The sequence below is a fragment of the Athene noctua genome, chromosome 31 (genome assembly GCF_965140245.1).
Source record: "Athene noctua chromosome 31, bAthNoc1.hap1.1, whole genome shotgun sequence".
Classification (NCBI taxonomy): Eukaryota; Metazoa; Chordata; class Aves; order Strigiformes; family Strigidae; genus Athene; species Athene noctua.
The window spans coordinates 726,146-743,829 of record NC_134067.1 but is presented as its reverse complement, the minus strand read 5'-3'; the positions used below and the strand labels follow the sequence as shown (position 1 = coordinate 743,829).

The 17,684-nt window shown below is 50.3% G+C and overlaps 1 protein-coding gene across 2 annotated transcripts in view; it reads left to right on the top strand.

Annotated features, from left to right (window-relative positions):
* Nucleotides 1-17,684, top strand: part of BRD4 (bromodomain containing 4) — an 84,015-nt gene that overhangs the window by 65,530 nt on the left and 801 nt on the right. For both annotated transcript variants that reach the window (XM_074929975.1, XM_074929974.1), the window contains exons 14-21: nucleotides 7,401-7,453; nucleotides 8,279-8,672; nucleotides 8,837-9,376; nucleotides 11,316-11,428; nucleotides 11,631-11,790; nucleotides 12,706-12,836; nucleotides 13,955-14,166; nucleotides 15,078-15,342. In XM_074929975.1, coding sequence (XP_074786076.1) covers nucleotides 7,401-7,453; nucleotides 8,279-8,672; nucleotides 8,837-9,376; nucleotides 11,316-11,428; nucleotides 11,631-11,790; nucleotides 12,706-12,836; nucleotides 13,955-14,166; nucleotides 15,078-15,342 — 1,868 coding nt within the window. The remainder of the gene's footprint in view (nucleotides 1-7,400; nucleotides 7,454-8,278; nucleotides 8,673-8,836; nucleotides 9,377-11,315; nucleotides 11,429-11,630; nucleotides 11,791-12,705; nucleotides 12,837-13,954; nucleotides 14,167-15,077; nucleotides 15,343-17,684) is intronic.

Below are 17,684 nucleotides of genomic sequence, written 5' to 3'. Positions count from 1 at the left end.
GCTTTTCCCCTCTTTCTGGCTGCTTTTCCCCAAATCCAACATCTCTCCCAGTGTTGGCCATCCCCGTTGGGAGTATTTAGGATTTGCTTGGCCGACGTAGACCGACATACCCTCGGTCTGTGCCGGAGTTGCCACCCTTGGGATGAATCCAACCCCTTGCGCTTTGGATAGGAGGTTAATTAAGAGAATTAATCTCTTTTATTCAATTCATTTCCAATACTGATGGGTTTTTGCTCTCCTAAACCATTTTTTCCTCCATTTTCTGATAAAATAGTGAAAACCATTGATCGCAGGGATCTGCCCGATATCCAGGAGGTCTTCCCCATCCTGGTATTTGCAACGTTACCCTTGAATCGCTTTTAAGTTGTATTTTAAGACCTTTTAAGAGCTTTTGACACCTTTTAGGATGTTTTAAGAAATTTTAAAAGCCGTTTTAAAATATTTTAAGACATACTTTTGACACCATGCACTGTCCCGTTGACGATGACGTTATTTTAACAACCCTAAGCAGGACAAGGCAGTTAATTTTTCTGTTGTAAAATACTCTGGGTTTTGTTTTTTTTTTTTCCGGGAGGATAATGGTGGCAGTGCTTGCGCTGGCTTAAGCCAGAGAATTAGCTTTGAAGTTTGCTGCTAAGCTTCAAAATTTGTTCCATTTTTAATAAAAACTGGCATCTTAACGATCTTATTTTCTATTAATGAGGCTTTTATTTGCCCACTGAGCTGCTCTACGTTGGGCTTCCTTCGTGCAGTAGATAGTTTTGATTTTAAAACCGGTGGCAAAAGTCGCGAACGTGGGGTTTTTTCACCTTGATTTTTGCATTTGCTTGGGTTTATCATATTAAAAAAAAAAAAAAGAGGCTGTTAATGCTAACGCGTACAAGCCGACGCAGACGCGATGAAATTGTAAGCTAGAATTAATTGCAATTAATTACAGCTCCATTCTGTTCTCTTTAAGGCTTCGGCTCCCACGAGCTGCCTCTTGCCTTTTTGCAATCCAGAGCTTTTAAAATCTGTATTATTTTTATTTTATCCCCTTGAATCCATGCGACGTCTCCATCCCTCCTTGTAGGTGGCATTTAAACGTGGGGTTTTTTTATTAAATCAGGACTGTTTTGCCAAAAATCTGTCGAAACACTGGAAATGGGAAGCTTCAAAGGGAGGAAAAATTGTAATACCGGTTTTGTAGCGTAGGAGATGGGACTGAGCCTTTGCCTTGAGCTCTGAGAAACCAGAGGTGCCAATCGAGAGGGTTATTCCGGTTTAACTTGTTGTAATTAGCAATTAGTGGATGCAAATGACCCCAAACTCCATCCTGGAAGCATCTAGGTAGGATTTTTTTGCTCGGGAATGAGCTCTCTGAGCATCTTGGATGCTTCTCCCAGTTTCAAGCGTCGGCGCTTGGGCTGGACTAGGCTGAGGTTTGGCAAATGCCGCCATCCTGGTGCTCGGGCAGTTTAAAACCTGGCTTATTTTTGGTAAGCACTGAATTTTGGGTTATTGAATGGCAAAATGGATGGGCTCTGCCTGTTCAGCCTCACCGCTTGACTAAGTTGGGGTTGTATTATCCCCCAAATATTTTGGGAGATGCTTCCCAGGATGCCCAGCAGAGAGAAATCACATGGCTGCAGTAATAATAGTAGTGATTAAAATTTTAGCAATTAAATCCAAGCCTCAGTTAGTTCATAGTCGCTAATTTTCCTTTTTTTTCTGAAATTTCCCAGAGGAAAATTGCATTTCTCCACATGTTTTATGCAGTTGCTTAAAGGAAAATGATTTGCAGCTTGCACAAGGCTGCAGCAGTTAGCTTTTATGAAGGATTAAAAACCGGGGTTAGAACTGGCTCAGCAATGCTGGGAAACCCGTTTTGGGGTTGGGAAGCTCTTTTCGGCAAATCTTTTCAGTGCTTCTGCTAAGGAGTTACCAGTCCTGTCTTTAGGAGGAGAAGCATTAATCTAAAGCGGAGTTAATCCCAGTCTGGGATTTCACGGTGTCCTATAGTTGAAGATCCTTCAGGTTTAATTCCGGGGTATCTGGGTTTAAATCACAAGTATTTGGATTTAATGAGCAGATACCTGGTTTTAATTCAAAAATACCCAGGGTTAATTTGGAGGCACCTGGGTTTGAATTGCAGGTACCTGTGGTTTAATTCAGAGATGCCCTGCTTAAATTCTGAGGCACCCGGGTTTAATTCAGAAGTACTCAAGCTTAATTCGCAGCTACTTGGGTTTGATTTACAGGTATCAGAGTTTTAATTTGCAGATACCTGGGTTTAATTCAAAGCTACCAGGAACCTGCAAGTACCCTGGTTTAATTCACAGGTACTTGGTTGTAATTCAGAAGAATCGGGGCTTAATCCACAGGTAGTCGGGTTTATTCCACAGGTAGCCAGGTTTAATCCACAGGTACCCAGGTTTAATTCAGATTTACCTGGATTTAACTCCGAGTTACTCAAGTTTAATTTGCAAGCACCTGGGTTTTATTTAAAGGTTTAATGTGCAGGTACCCAGGTTTAATCCACAAGTACCCAGGTTTAAATCAGAGGCACCCAGGTTTAACCCACAGGTACCCATAGCTGTGGGTGCTGGTGAAGCTCAGTCCCAGCCACCAAGATCCACCCCACATCCTCCGTGTGCTGGTTTATTTTAGTTTTAATCCTCACTCAATTTTCCTTTGAGTTTGAGAGAGAGACGGATTGATTTAACCCAGCCGCTGTTTTTTTTGCAAGTAGATTTGTGCCTTTGGAAGTAATTTCCTCCTTTTTGCCCCATTCCCAGGCTTAGTTTCTGGGTCGCAGTGTAAGATAGGAGGGACTTAAGAGTCCCTCACTGACCTAACATGAGTCTTCCCATCTTTTTTGCTCGGCAGGAGAGGACAGAGATCTTTTAGGCTCAGTTTAACCACATTTGCCTACCATGGAGTGGGTACAGTCAGGAACTGCAGCCAGGCAGGTTAATCTTGGCTTAAAGGACACTCAGATCATCACTGGCGGATGGTCGGTGTGCAGGCGGGACCTTTGTGCCAATAACAGTGCTGGGAAAAACCCAAATCCCTTTAGTTTTACCCTAAAAACACTTCCCCGTCGCTTTGCTAGAGGACAGGTCTCACCAAAGCCTCTCCGGGTGCCATATGGTGCCTCGTTATTACCAGCACCCCATCAAGCAGCTTTTGGGTCAAATTAGGCAAATTTTGGTGTATTTAGTGGGATTTAGAGAATAACAGCCGACCCGGTCGTTCCTCCAGCAGCGCCGCAGTCCCCAGTGTGCCCAGTTTTGGGGGGATTCATGGGGTCCCTGGGGTGGGTGAAGTCACCACCCCCATCTCCAAGAGCAGAATTAGTTAAAATTAATATTTTCCACTAAAAAAAACAAAACCAAAAACAAACACTGTTGAATCCAGGAGGCCTGGTTGCGGCTCTGCTGCTCTAACAGCAAATAGAGATTCCCTTTTATATCAAAAAAAAAAAAAACTTATAACCAATATTATATCAAAAAATTGCTTTCTGGATGTTTTTTTGTTTTTTTGTTTTTTTTAAAAAAAAAGTCAATCTTAGCATTTATTATTATATTTTCTGCAAATAAGTTTGTTATTTTCCCAGGAGACACAGGGGGAATTACGTGGGATCGTGATTTTATTGGAATGTATAACTGCATGTTTTTAGCAAACTTGTAATTTTAGATCTTTTTTTCCTAAATGCACCAGCCTTGGAAAATCAGGATGAATTTAACTACAAACAAATTGTTTCCATAACCGCTTTTATTTAGATTTTTTTTTCTTTCCACTTAACCTTGATCTACTACAAATAGTTTATATAAATCTGTTTATTTTTATATTCTCTCTGCATGTTTCGGGATTTTGCAGCCATGTAACCACTAGCTTCTTTCTCCCCTAAAAAAAAAAAAAAAAAAAAGAGAAAAATTGTATAGCTTTGATATTTTAATTTTTAAAAAAATAAAATAAATAAAGTGGCTTGCTACGGAAAATGCACTTTTTTGTATAATCACGAAGTTTTAACCAATAATGTGAAAATTATGATAGTGACCAATATGTTGTTTTGCTATTTTGGATAAATTTGGGTGGGAGTAAAAGATGAGGATTTAGGGCAAAATAAAATATATACACATGGCTGTCAAGACGCTGGTAGGAGCGGAGCCTCATGCACCGATTTAACCTTTCTGCTCTAAAAACATCTTGAATTGACATCACAGAGATTTACCTTTTTCTTTAATCCTGGTGATTTTTAGCCCCGTGAATGAGATTTAACCGACTGGTGTGAAATGGGGTCGGAAATGGGACGGGGCTTCTTCTGGGTGCTCTTGTTCCCCGGGGAGATGCTGGTAGAGAGGTGGAGCCACCCAACGCCAGCTGTGACCCCGCTGCCGTCTTCAGTGGTGAAGAAGCTTCATCTTCTGGTGGAGTTGGCATCTCAGAATGACCAATGCCACCGGGGCCATCGAAGCTTTGCCACTTGTGGTCTCCATTGGCTTCGTCTTCTTGGTGAAGATGGCCAATGTGAAACACGGTCAGGGTTGGAGACAGGGTGGGGCTTCTTCTTGGTGCTCTTGGTCCCTGGGCTGATGCCAGACTGCATGATACCAACCATAACCCAACAGCCATCGGTAGTGGTGAAGAATTCTCATCCTTTGGTTGCGTTGGCCAAGCTCGTTGCATCTCAGAAATTTCCCCTTGGGACTGTTGTGGCTTTGTCACCACCCACAGTCTCCATTGGCTTCATCTTCTTGGTGAAGATGCCTCCAGCCAATGTGAAACACCATCAGGGTTGGAGGCAGGACAGGGCTTCTTCTCTGTGCTCTTGGTCCCCGGGCTGATGCCGAACTGCACGATACCAACCGTAACCCAACAGCCATCGTTAGTGGTGAATTCTCATCCTTTGGTTGCGTTGGCCAAGCTCGTTGCATCTCAGAAATCACCGATGCCACTGGGTGATTCCCCTCGGGACCGTTGTGGCTTTGCCACCACCCACGGTCTCCGTTGGCTTCATCTTCTTGGTGAAGGTTCTTCCAAATAACCCATTCACCAGCGGGTGATTTCAGCCATGGTGGCAGTTGATTCCGGTGGCGGGATTCACCCATCCTGCTCCAGGGTCTTGCCTCACTTTGTTGTGGCGATATTCCAAGACCAATGGCAAAACCCACGTCGAAAAAACCCCCTGGGAGAACCGTCAGGTTGTGGCACGTTGGAGGGTGGATGGAGAAGAGCGTGACCATCTTCCCCGAAGGAGCAACGCCAAAGAAGTGGGTTTTGGAGCAGCTGGTGCTCACGGTCAAACCGTAGCAGCTCCTCTTCCCCCCCCAAATCGGAGCAGGGATGCACTCTGCCGGATCACGCTGCTTTTTTTGGGAACCACGTGATCCCTCCTGATCCTGGCTTACTCCACAGCTTTTCTCTTCTCTTCCCACCCGCCACCTGTGCTTGGCGCGTTTCTCCCGATTCGAGGTTTTCTTTACCATCCTATGAGCACTTTTATCCTGATTAATTACAACTGGGGGGGTCTGTGAAGCCAACTCCACTCCCCAGTAGCTGCGCCCGGACGTGTTTTATCCGTAGGGAGCATCTGCCAGAGAATTTCATCTCCGCTTCTTGTCCTTCTCCGGCATCAGTGGGACGAGCAGTGAAGTCCTGCAGAGGACTTTCCCTCTTGATGGAACATGACACCGTGGCCGCCCATCTGGAGCCACAGATGCCCATCCAGAGTCATGGATGCCCATCCAGAATTGTGGATGCCCATCCAGAGCCATGGGTGCCCATCTTGAGCTCCATCCAGCAACATGAACGCCCATCTGGAGCCGTGGATGCCCTCCTGGAGCCGTTGGGTGCCCATTTGGAGCCACAGTTGCCCCTCTAGATCTGTAGACATCCATCTTGAGCTGTGGATCCCCATCCAGAGCCACGGCCACTCACCCAGATCCAGGGGGGTCTCATCCAGACCCCTGAGCACCCATCCAGGTCCGTGTCACCCATTTGAAGCCACAAGTGCCCACCCAAGATCCGTGACCACCTAATCCATCACTATGACGCTCCGAGGAATCCCCCCTCTCCTCTTTCCAACACCCCGGCTCCCCAGGGGCGTTTTAATCCCTGTCTCGCTCTTCACCTCATCCCTGATGCTGGCATCCCCTGTGCCCGTCCTCTTCCCCTCTCCTCTTCCATTATCCGTGGGTCCGGGCTGTAACATCAGGAATCATCAACCAAAAAAGCCTTTTCCACCTCCAAACCAAATATTTAAAACCAGACATCTGCAGGTGGACCGGTAGGAGCTGAGCGTCCAACGCTGAGACTTCCCCTTCTCCGCTTCCCAACCATTTTTTGGTTGGTATTTTTCCCCTAAAAAACTACTTTTTTACCTACTTCAGCCTCAAAATCTGCAAAATGGTGCTGCTGGCCCAACATGGCCCGTCACCAGGCGTCTGGGCGCGCTCTGGTGCTGATGCTGCTCACTAGTGCTGCCTTATAATTAAAAAAAAAAAAAAAAAAACAGGTGAAGGAGTAAACTTAAGAAATTAATTTAATTTCTGGAGGCATTTAAGGGAAAATCCCATCTGGGAGATGATGATCCCTGGGAATCAGGAGCTTCACCCCCCCCCCCTTCCCCCAAATCATCACCACGAGGGTTTTGCCCGTTGTGTTTCGCCGGGCACATCCAAACCCGGCACCAAATAAAGTCAAAAATCCCACCGCCGGGGGATTTGTGGGGCTGGAGAAGCGATCTGGGACGATGTTATTTTTATTAATTTGCTGTTTCTTGGCACGGTTTGCGGAGGAAATCCTGGGAAACCGTCGCTCTGAACCCAAACTCAAACCAGTTGTTTTCGATGACGATGCTTTAAAAATATCTCCGGAGGGGAGGAGGCGTGAGAGATCATCCCGCGGGAAGCTGGCAAACCCAAACCCTCCGCGGATTTAGGAGGAAAGGGGGATGGAAAATTGCTGTTTGCGTAGCCGGGATATCTGATATCTTTATTTTTTTTTTATTCCTCCTGCCAAGTCTCTCGCTCCTTATCTCCCCCTTCGGAGCAAGGCGGCATTCCTGGAATAGCTGAGTCTGGTTGAGCAATGGTTTTTCTTGGCTGTTGGGTCCTTCTCCACCGCAAAGACACCGGTGGAAGGAGACGGGGGGGGGGGTGGTCTTTGCCTTCGTTTTCTTCTTTTTGCCACAATTTTTTTCCTCCTTTTTTTTGCGACAGCGTGGTGGTGAAAACCCAAGGGCGAGAGGTCCCTGGGGAAATGCAGCTCAATCGATGCTTAAAACCTTCCACCTGTGCCGTCGTTGGTACCGGCTCGGCGCCGTTGAGTTTTTACAGGGGCGATGGGGTAGAGCGGCACCGTTGGGGTTCTAATATTTGCTCTATTCCCCCTTTTTTTTTTTTTTTTTTTGGCAGAAATGGCACCGAAATTGAAGAAAAAAGGGCATTCGGGGCGAGAGCAAAAAAAGGTAAGGAGACACAGCGTCCTTCTCAGCTCAACTTGAGTTGGGTTTGAATCCCCAGGGAGGTTTGGGAACGCCAGCACCGGCACGCGGGGCTGGGTCAGTGCTGTCCAAATTGGGAGGTGTGTTTGAGAGGACACCAGAAAGGTATTTTGGTGAGGGCGAGGGGGTGGTGACCTGTTTTGGTAGCCAGGACAGTGTTTTAGTGACCCGAGAGGTGTTTCAGTCACTGGAAGGCATTTCGGTGACCAAAAAGGTGTTTTGGTGCCTGGGAGGGTATTTTAATAACGGAAAAGCTGCTTTAGTGACCGGGAGGGAATTTTGGTGACCAGGAGGGAGTTTTGGTGGCCAGGGAGGGTATTTTGGTCACCAGGAAGACGCTTTGTTGACCAAGAAGCCGTTCTGCTCACCAAGAAGACATTTTGGTGACCAGAAAGGTTTTTTGGTGACTGGGAGGGTATTTTGATGACCAAAAAGCTCCTTTGGTGACTGGGAGGAATTTTGGTGACTGGGAGGGAATTTGGGTGACCGAGATAACGTTTTGGTGGCCTGGGAGGGTATTTCAGTCACCAGGAAGACTCTTTGGTGCCCAGGAAGCCATTTTGCTCACCAAGGAAGGCGTTTTGGTGCCTGGGAGGGTATTTTAATGACCAAAAAGCTGCTTTGGTGACCGGGAGGGGATTTTGGTGACCAAAGGAGGGTATTTTGGTCGCCACGAAGGCCCTTTGGTGCCCGGGAAGCTACTCTGCTCACCAAATAAAGTGTTTTGGTGACCCAAAAGATATTTTGATGACTCACCGGTGGTTTTTTTTTTCCTGCCTGCTCCCTTAGCATCACCATCACCACCACCAACCGGTGCAGCAGCAGCAGCCGCCGCCGCAGCCTCCGCCGCCGCCGCAGCCGCAGCAGCCCCCGCCGCCCCCCCCACCGCCGCAGCCGTTACCGCCGCAGCCGTTACCTCCCCAGCAGCCCCCACCACCGCCCCCACCACCGCCCGTCCCTCAACAAGCTCCTCCGCCGATGAAATCTTCTCCTCCGCCCTTCGTCCCCGCGCAAGTCCCCGTCCTGGAGCACCCGCTGCCGGGGAATATGTTCGACACCATGACGCATTTCACCCAACCCATCATGCATCTTCCTCAGCCGGAGATGCCGCCCCATCTGCCCCAGCCACCCGAGCACAGCACTCCTCCCCACCTCAACCAGCATGCCGTGGTGTCTCCTCCAGGTGAGCGTGGCCCTTCCTCCAGCTGGGAGGAAGACGACGGCCCTGGTTGGGTTTCGTTTCCTCCTGGAGGGTGACCGGGATGGGAGGAGTTGGGTGGGCGTGCAGGGGGAGGTTCTCTGCCGCTGATGTCCGCGGTGCCACCATGTCCTTCCCTTTCTCCCCAGCTTTGCACAACGCTCTGCCTCAGCAGCCCTCGAGACCCAGTAACCGAGCTGCGGCGCTACCCCCGAAGCCTTCGCGTCCACCGGCGGTCTCGCCGGCCATCAGCCAGCAACCCATGCTTCCTCAACCGCCTCTGCCCCAACCTCCCCAAGTCCTGCTGGAGGACGAAGAACCTCCTCCGCCGCACCACAACCTGCCTCTGAGCACCAGCCAGATGCAGCTCTACCTTCAGCAGCTGCAAAAAGTGCAGCCGCAGACTCCTCTTCTCCCTTCAGTGAAGGTCCAGTCGCAACCGCAGCCGCCCCTGCAGCCGCCGGCTCACCCCGCGGTGCAGCAGCTGCAGCACCAGCCGCCGCCGCGGCCCATGCACATGCAGCCCATGCCCTTCCCATCCCACATCCCCCAGCCCCAACCGCCGCCGCAGCAACATCCGCCCCCCCAGCCGCCCCCGCCGCCGCCCCCACCGCAGCCGGCCAAACCGCAGCAGGTCATCCAGCATCACCCATCGCCGCGGCACCATAAGCCCGATCCCTACTCGACCGGTGAGCGGGAGTCAGGGACGGCGGTTGAGTCTACGGCTGGAAGCCTAGTGATGAGGAGAAAGGGGGGTACGGGGTGGTGGGGCGGTTTCCGTGCGTCCTCTTGAGCTCCGCCAGCACCCTTGGTAGATGATGGTGGGTGTGGAGGAAGCCCCAGTTAGCCAGAGCCTGATGTAACAGCCCGGTGAGGCCTCTCGCCATCTCAAATCCTCAAAAATTTGAGGGTATCGAGTGTTGGAGGATCTCAAGTTTTGAGGATCTAGAGGTTCTCAAACCTCTGAGGATCTCAACGATTACAAGTATTTTGAGGAAGTCCATCTCAAATCTTTGAGGAACTCAAGGTTCTAAAGTTTTTGAGGATCTTGATCTCAAGATTCTCAAATTCTTGAGGAACAGGGATCTCAAATTCGTGAGGATAACAAGGATCTCATTTCTGAGGATCTCAAGTTCTTGAGGATCTCCTTAAATCTTTGAGGAACTCAAGGATTTCAAGTTTTTGAGGATCTCAGGTGCTGGAGGATATTTCTGAGGATCTCACAGTTCTCAGATCTTTGAGGAACTCGAGGATCTCAGATCTTTGAGGATCTGAAGTTTTTGAGGAACTCGGGGATTTCACATCTTTGGGGATCTCGGTTCTTGGAGGATCTCAAGGTTTTGAGGAACTCGAGAATCTTCATTTTTGAGGATATCAAGGTTCTCAAGCTTTTGAGGATCTCAATCTTTGAGGAACTCGATCTCAGATTTTTGAGGAAGTCGAGGTTCTCGAGTCTTGGAAGACCTCAGGGTTTTCAAGTTTTTTGAGTTTGTGATGTCAGAGAGCGTTGACGTTGTGTTCATCGCCATCCTGGCTGGGTGCCAGCGTTGGGTGGTCTCTTGAGGAGTCAGGGGATCTGCTCCCCCCTCCTGGAGGATGTCAGGCCTGCGAGGGTTTCACAGTGTTTTTCAGAACGAGGCCTCCAGTCACGCAGCTGCTCGGCTGCCAGGCGGAGGAGGAGGGATGATCTGGGGGTAAACCTGGTGCAATCACCTCCAGCCATCCCAGAAATTGGAGGCCATGGGGCTCAGCCTTAAAGGTTGGGTTGGGAGATCCCAGATCTCCACGATGGCCATGGGCTTGGTGGTGCCACCACCACCGTTCCCAGTGAGGAACATCTCCAGCTGAGATAACTCCAGCAGCATCGTGCTTTGGAGACAGAGCACCCACAAAACCTCTGCGGTTTGGGGAGGTCTCGCTCCCTCTTTTGCTTGGCCACGTGGTTCCCCACGTTGTGGCCCGTCAGATCTTTGCTCCCAAAGTCATCGTGCTCAGCCCCGCGAGGGCGTAGGCAGGACAGAATCCCTGGATTTGAAGGAGTGGAGGCGGGTGAGGGCAGGCAGCACTTTTTGATGCTTCTCTTGCCTTGCAGAGCTGCCACAGGCAGCTTGGACGTGGTGCCTGAGGTGACAACTTGGACACGATGCCTGAGATGGAGCCTCTTGGCTCCCCAAACCCTCCCATTGCCCGTGGAGCCAACTCATCCTGCCTCTGTGGCTCTGGGCAGGGAGAGGTGCAGGCAGGGAGGAGTGCAGGCAGGGAGGAGTGCAGGCAGGGCAGTGTCGCTGCTGGGGTGTCCCCAGGGAGCAGTTTTACAACTGGGAATATTGATGAACCACCAGAAGAACAAGCAGAAAGCGTCGAATTACTGGGGGGACACCACAAACGAGCATCACTCAGGGAGGCCAAAGCCACCACGCAGCCTCGGAGCAGATTCTGCTCCCCGGCGTTGGCTCACGGCTGGGAGGAGGTGGCCGGGGTCCAGTGGGGACATCCCAGGGCCACCAGGCTTCATCTAAGAGAGGGCTTGTCCCGTGGGAGGATGGCGTGCGCCGATCGTTTTTTTCGGGTGATGTTTGGATGTTTGATGACGACGGTTAACTAATTTCTGCCAAAAACTGTTCCCAGGTCACTTGAGGGAAGCCCCTTCCCCTCTCATGATGCATTCCCCACAGATGCCGCAGTTCCAGGGTTTGGTCCACCAGTCGCCACCTCAACAAACTATCCAGCCAAAAAAACAGGTAAAAAGGAAAGCAGAGCACCCAACCACGGGGGTCCTGACCCAACGGGGACCATCATCTTCCCCCTGCCGGCGTGGGAGCAAGCGCCGGAAGCCCAGGGGCCAGCGGTTTGCATCGGGAATTCAGGGGTGGGCTGAGGGAAGGGCATCGCCGGGTGTTTCTTGACCCTTTTTATTGTTTTTTTTTTTTTTCGCTGTGGCAGGAGATGAGAGCCGCCTCCGTTGTCCAATCACAACCCATGGTAGTGAAGGAGGAGAAGATGCATTCGCCTGTCATCCGTAACGAGACCTTCAGTCCCCCCTTACGGCAAGATCCGCCGAAACACCCGGAGAGCATCAAACCGCCCGCACACATCCCGCAGCGTGAGTCCGGCGACGCGCCCCTTCGGGTGTTCCACCCGTTGCAGTGCCTGAGACCCCCACCACCCCCAGTTTGGGTGGTAGAGACACACATCACCCCCTTTTTGGTGGTGCAGACCCCCCCCGTCACCCTCATTTTGGTGGCTGAGACCCCCATCAGGCCCATTTTGGTGGTGCAGATCCCCCATCACCCCCATTTTGGTGGTGCATACCCCTCATCACCCCCATTTTGGTGGATGAGACCCCCATCACCCTCATTTTGGTGGCTGAGACCCCCCCATTACCCCCATTTTGGTGGCTGAGACCCCCCCATCACCCCTATTCTGGTGGCTGAGACCCCCATCAGCCCCTGTTCTGGTGGCTGAGACTCCCATCACCCTCACTTTGGTGGCTGAGACCCCCCATCACCCCCCAGTTTGGTGGTGCAGACCCCCCATTACCCCCATTTTGGTGTCTGAGACCCCCATCACCCCGCATTTTGGTGGTGCAGACCCCCCATCACCCCCATTTTGGTGTCTGAGACCCCCATCACCCCCAGTTCGGTGGTGCAGACCCCTATCACCTCCATTTTGGTGGCTGAGTCTCCCATCACTCCCATTTCAGTGGTGGAGACCCCACATGATCCCCCATTTTGATGGTGGAGACCCCATCACCCTCTATTTTGGTTGCTGAGACCCCCCCCATTACCCCCCAAGTTTGGTGACTGAGACCCCCATCACCCCCCACTTCATCAGCTGAGACCCCATTACCCCCGATTTCAGTGGTTAATGCCCCATTTTCCCCTATTTTGGTGTCTGAGACCCCCCAGCACCTCCTATTTTGATGGTGGAGGCCCCCATCACCCCCCAGGTGGTTTTCCCTCGCCGTGGGGTTCCTGGGGGACCCCGATAACCTCTGACAGGAGCTGCTGGTTTTTAGGGACGGAGATGAAACCCATGGAGGGGGGACGACCCGTCATCAGACCCCCAGAGCAAAACCCACCACCACCAGGAGTGCAGGAGAAAGATCGGCAGAAACAGGAGCCGAAAACACCCGTCGCCCCCAAAAAGGTAACGTACCCCGGCAAAAATTGGGGAAAAAACTCCTGAAATTCAGAATTAAACCTCCTAAAATGAAGCCAGGACCATGTCGATCGCCTGAATCTTGATGTACGGACAAGATTTGGTGGTTTCCACCCCAAAATGGGCAATTGGAGGTGGAGATGGGATGGGATGTCCTCCAGAGGGACCTGCAGAAGCTCCAGAAGTTGAGCCCATGAGAAACTCATGAGGTTCTACAAAGCCAAGGCCAAGGTCCTGCCCGTGGGTTGGTATCAACACAGGTTGGGGGGTGAAGAGATGGAGAAGAGGCCCCATGGAGAAGGGCTGGAGGGGGTCAGTGGATGAAAAACAGGAGATGAGCCAGCGATGACCACTTGTTGCCCAGAAAGGCAACTGGGTCTTGGGCTGCATCAGAAGAAACGTGGCCACCAATTTGAGAGTGGGTCCGTGAAGATGATCCAAGACTGGAGCACGTCCTGTTTGAGGGCAGGCAGAGCAAGTTGGGGTTCTTCAGCCTGGAGAAGGCTTTGGGGAGACCTTCTTGTGGCCTTCCCATATATAAACGGGGCGTATAATTAAAATGGAGAGAGACTTTTGACCAAGACCTGTAGGACAAGGGGCAACAGTCTTCAACTGGAAGAGAGTGGATTTAAGTAGGACCTAAGGAAGAAAGATTTCACGCTGAGGGCTGTGAGACACTGGACCAGGTTGCCCAGAGAGGTGGCAGATTCTCCATCCTTGGAAATGTTTAAGATCATGTTGGACGGGGCTTGGAGCAGCCTGGTCTAGATGAAACATCTCTGCTCATGGAGGGCGGGTTGGACTAGATGACCTGGAAAGGTCCCTCCCAACCCAAACCCTTCCGTGATTCCCCTGATTCAAGGTGAGGTGCAGGAGGAGCTGGTTCCACTCCCAGCATTCCCAGGAAGGTGTTGGAGCCACCTGCTTGGCTCTGGGGGAGGAGATGCTGCCCAGTGTGGATCCACCACCTCCTCGGGCATCTTCTGGCCCTGGGGAACCCCAACAGCTGGCACGGTGATGGGGGGAGCAGCCTTTTGGCAGCAGCAGGATGGGTGTCCCCTCCCCGCCTCGGCTCCCCCTCACCCCACCCATCCTTCTCTCTGTAGGACCTAAAAATCAAGAACATGGGGTCCTGGGCGAGCTTGGTCCAGAAACATCCCACCACTCCGTCCTCCACGGCAAAGTCCTCCAGCGACAGCTTCGAGCAGTTCAAGAGGGCGGCGCGGGAGAAGGAGGAGCGGGAGAAGGCGCTGAAGGCTCAGGCGGAGCAGGTGGAGAGGGAGAAGGAGCGGCTGAGGCGGGAGCAGGAGAGGATGAGGTGAGACCACCAACACCAGCACGGAGTTTCGGGGTGACCTCACCTTGGCTGAGGGTGTGGGGAGGCGTCTGCTCTCGGGGCACGATCCGTATTGGTCCGTGGCCTGATGCAGCCTCGTGGTGTGAATCTGATCTGAGGCCTGATCCGATCTCGTGGCATAAATCTGATCTCTTTTGCACGAATCCTGTCTGATCTGGGGGCACGATCTGTGCCCATCTGATCCGTGGCACGATCCCATCTCATGGCACAAATCCGATCCAGTCTGTTGCATCTGATCTGGGAGGAATCCAATCTTGTGGCGTAAAACTGATCTGATCCATGGCACGGTCTGATCTCGTGTCACGAATCTGATTAGTCTGTGGCAAGGTCCTGCCTCGTGGCACGGATCTGATCTGATCTCGTGGCACGAATTCAACCTCATGGCATGCATTGGATCTGATCTCGTGGCACAAGTCCGATCTCGTGGGACAAATCTCATCTGATCCCGTGGCACAAATCCAATCTCATGGCACAAATTTGATCTCCTGGCACAAACGTGATCTGATCCACGGCCTGATCTGTGCTGATGTGCCACGACCCAATCTCGTGGCACAAATCCCATCAGATCTTGTAGCATGAACCTCATCCCACCTCGTGGCACAAATCCCGTCAGATCTTGTGGCACAAATCCAGTCTCGTGGCACAAATCTGACCCCATAAATCCCATCAGATCTCACGACACGAATCCACGCCGGCAGCCCTGATCCCCCACCACGCTGTGCCACGGTGCCCCCAGACCAGGCACTCGGTGCCGGAGCTGCCCGTACCAGGGCTGTTCCAGCCTTTACCCCGTGTCACTGCCACCGTGGCAGGGTGTGGGGGTTTCACGTGGTGCCCAGCACCTGACAGCGGCTCCTGGTGGTTTGTGGCAGGAGCCGGGAGGACGAGGACGCCATGGAACAGGCGCGCCGGGTGCACGAGGAGGTGCGGCGGCGCCAGGAGCAGCAGCAACAGCAACAGCAGCAGCAACAACAGCAGCAGCAGCAACAACAGCAGCAGCAGCAGCAACAACAACAAGTGTCGGCGGCGGCGGCGCCCCAAGCCCAGAGCTCACAGCCCCAGTCCTCCCAGTCCATGTTGGATCAGCAGCGGGAGATGGCCAGGAAGCGGGAGCAGGAACGGAGGCGCCGGGAAGCGGTGAGTGAGGAGCCGGGGTGGCTCCTGGCCTGGAATCACTGGGGATGCTAAAAAAAATATATATATCCCTTGGGGAGGCCAAAAAAAATGGTCTAGGAAGCCAAAAACCCTTGGGGAAGGCAAAAAAAAAAAAAAAATTGCTTGTGGATTCTAAAAACATCCCTGGGGAAGCAAAAAAACCTCTCGGGGATGCCCAGAAATCCCTGGGGATGCAACAAAACCTTTGGGGATGCTGAAAAATCTTCAGAGGTGCTGAAAAATCCCTGAGGATGGTGAAAAGATATGTGGGAATGTAGAAAAATCCCTGGAGAGGGTGAAAAATGTGGGGGAATACTGAAAAAGCCCCAGGGATGCCCAAAAATTCTCTGGGATGGCAAAAATAAAAAAAAGGGAAGCTGAAAAATGTCCAGGGATGATGAAGTTGTCCAGAGATGCTGAAAAATCCTCAGGGTGTCAAAAAAACCCAACCCTGGGGATGCTGAAAAATCTCCAGGGAAGCTAAAAAATGCCTGGGGAAGCTGAAAAATTCCTGGGGATGCTGAAAAGTGTCCAGGGATGCTAAAAAAATCCCAGGAGGAGGTAAAAATGTCCACAGGGCATCAAGCGCCAGGAATGCCAAAAAATACCCAAGGAAGCAAAAAAATTCCTGAGGACACCAAAAAATTAGCTAGGAAGCCAAAAAAAGCCTGGAGTAGCCAAAAAAAAAATGTTTGTGGATTCTAAAAAATCACTGAGTAAGTAAAAAAAAAATCTTTGGGGGATGCAACAAAATCTAGGGGGATGCTGAAAAATCTCCAGAGATGCTGAAAAATCCCATGGGATGGCAAAATATCCTTGAGGATGCCCAGAAATCCCTGAGGAAGCCAGAAAATCCCTGGGAATGCTGAAAAATTCTGTGGAATACTGAAAAATCTCTGGAGATGTCAAAAGAAGTGCCTGGAAAACGCAAAAAGATCCCCAGGGATGGCAGAAAATCCTCAGAGATTCCAAAAAATCCTTGGGAATGCTGAAAAAAAATCTCATAAAGCCCAAAACTCTCTGAAGACATCAAAAAAAACAAATATTGGGGATGCCAAAATAAATCTTGGGAATGCCAAAAAAATCCCTGGGGAAGACAGAAAGTCCTTGGGGATTTGGTTACCAAAATATCCCTAGGGAAGCCAAAAAAATCATCAGGGTGGCCCCAAAATCCCTGGAGATGCCGAAAAATCTTAGGGTATGCCCAAAAAATCTGAGGTTGCCAAAAAAAAATCCCTGGGGATGCAAAAAAAATTCCTCAGAAACAACCAAAACGTCCCCGGGGATGCCAAAAAAATGCCCAAGGACACCAAAAAATCACCAGGGAAGCCAAAAAAATCATTGAGGAGGCCAAAATATTCCCAGAGATGCCGTAAAGTCCATGGTGTTGTGAAAAATTGTTTCGGGGAGGGCCAAAAAAAGCTCAAGGACGCTGAAAAAATCCTTGAGGATGCTAAAAAAAAAACCCTAAACACACCAAAAAATTCCTGGGGATACCAAGAAGTCCCCAGGGATGCTGAGAAATCCCCGGAAATGCCAAAAAAAAATTACCTGGGGATGCAGAAAAATGCCCAGGGAATCTGAAAAATCCTTGAGGATACCAAAAAAAAAATCCTTGGGGATGCCAAAACCCTTCAGGAATACCAAAAAAATTCTCCAGGGAATGCCAAAAAAATTCCTGAGGCTGCCAAAGTATCCATGGGAATGGCAAAAAAAAAAAAATTCAGGAATGCGAAAAACTCTCAGGAATGCCAAAAAAAAATTCTGTGATGACGCCAGAAGAATGCTCAGGGCTATCAAAAAAAAAAAAAAAAATTCTGGGAATGCCAAAAAAAATCTTAGGAATGCCAAAAAAAGTCGTGGGAATGCTGAAACATCCTCAGGGATGCAAAAAAAAAAAATTCTTGGGGATTCCGAAAAACCTTGGGGACACCAGAAAAATCTGTGATGACCCCCCCAAAAAAAATGCTGGTGGCTGTCAAAAATATCCCGGGAATACTGAAAAATCCCTGGGGATGTCCCCAAAAACTTTTGGAATTCTGAAAAATCCTCAGGAATGTAAAAAAATTTTCCTGTCTACCAAAAAAAAAAAAAAAAATCCTTTGGGGATGCTGAAAACTCTCCGAGATGCCAAAAAAATCAATGATGAGTCCAAAAAAATGCCTGTGGCTGCCAAAAAAAAAAAATCCTGGAATTCTGAAAAATCCTTGAGAATATTAAAAAAAAAAAAATCCCAGGAAAGCTGAAAAATCCTCAGGGAAAACAAAAAAACGTTAGGGATGCCAAAGACCCTCAGGGATGCTGAAAAAAAAATGCACGTTGAG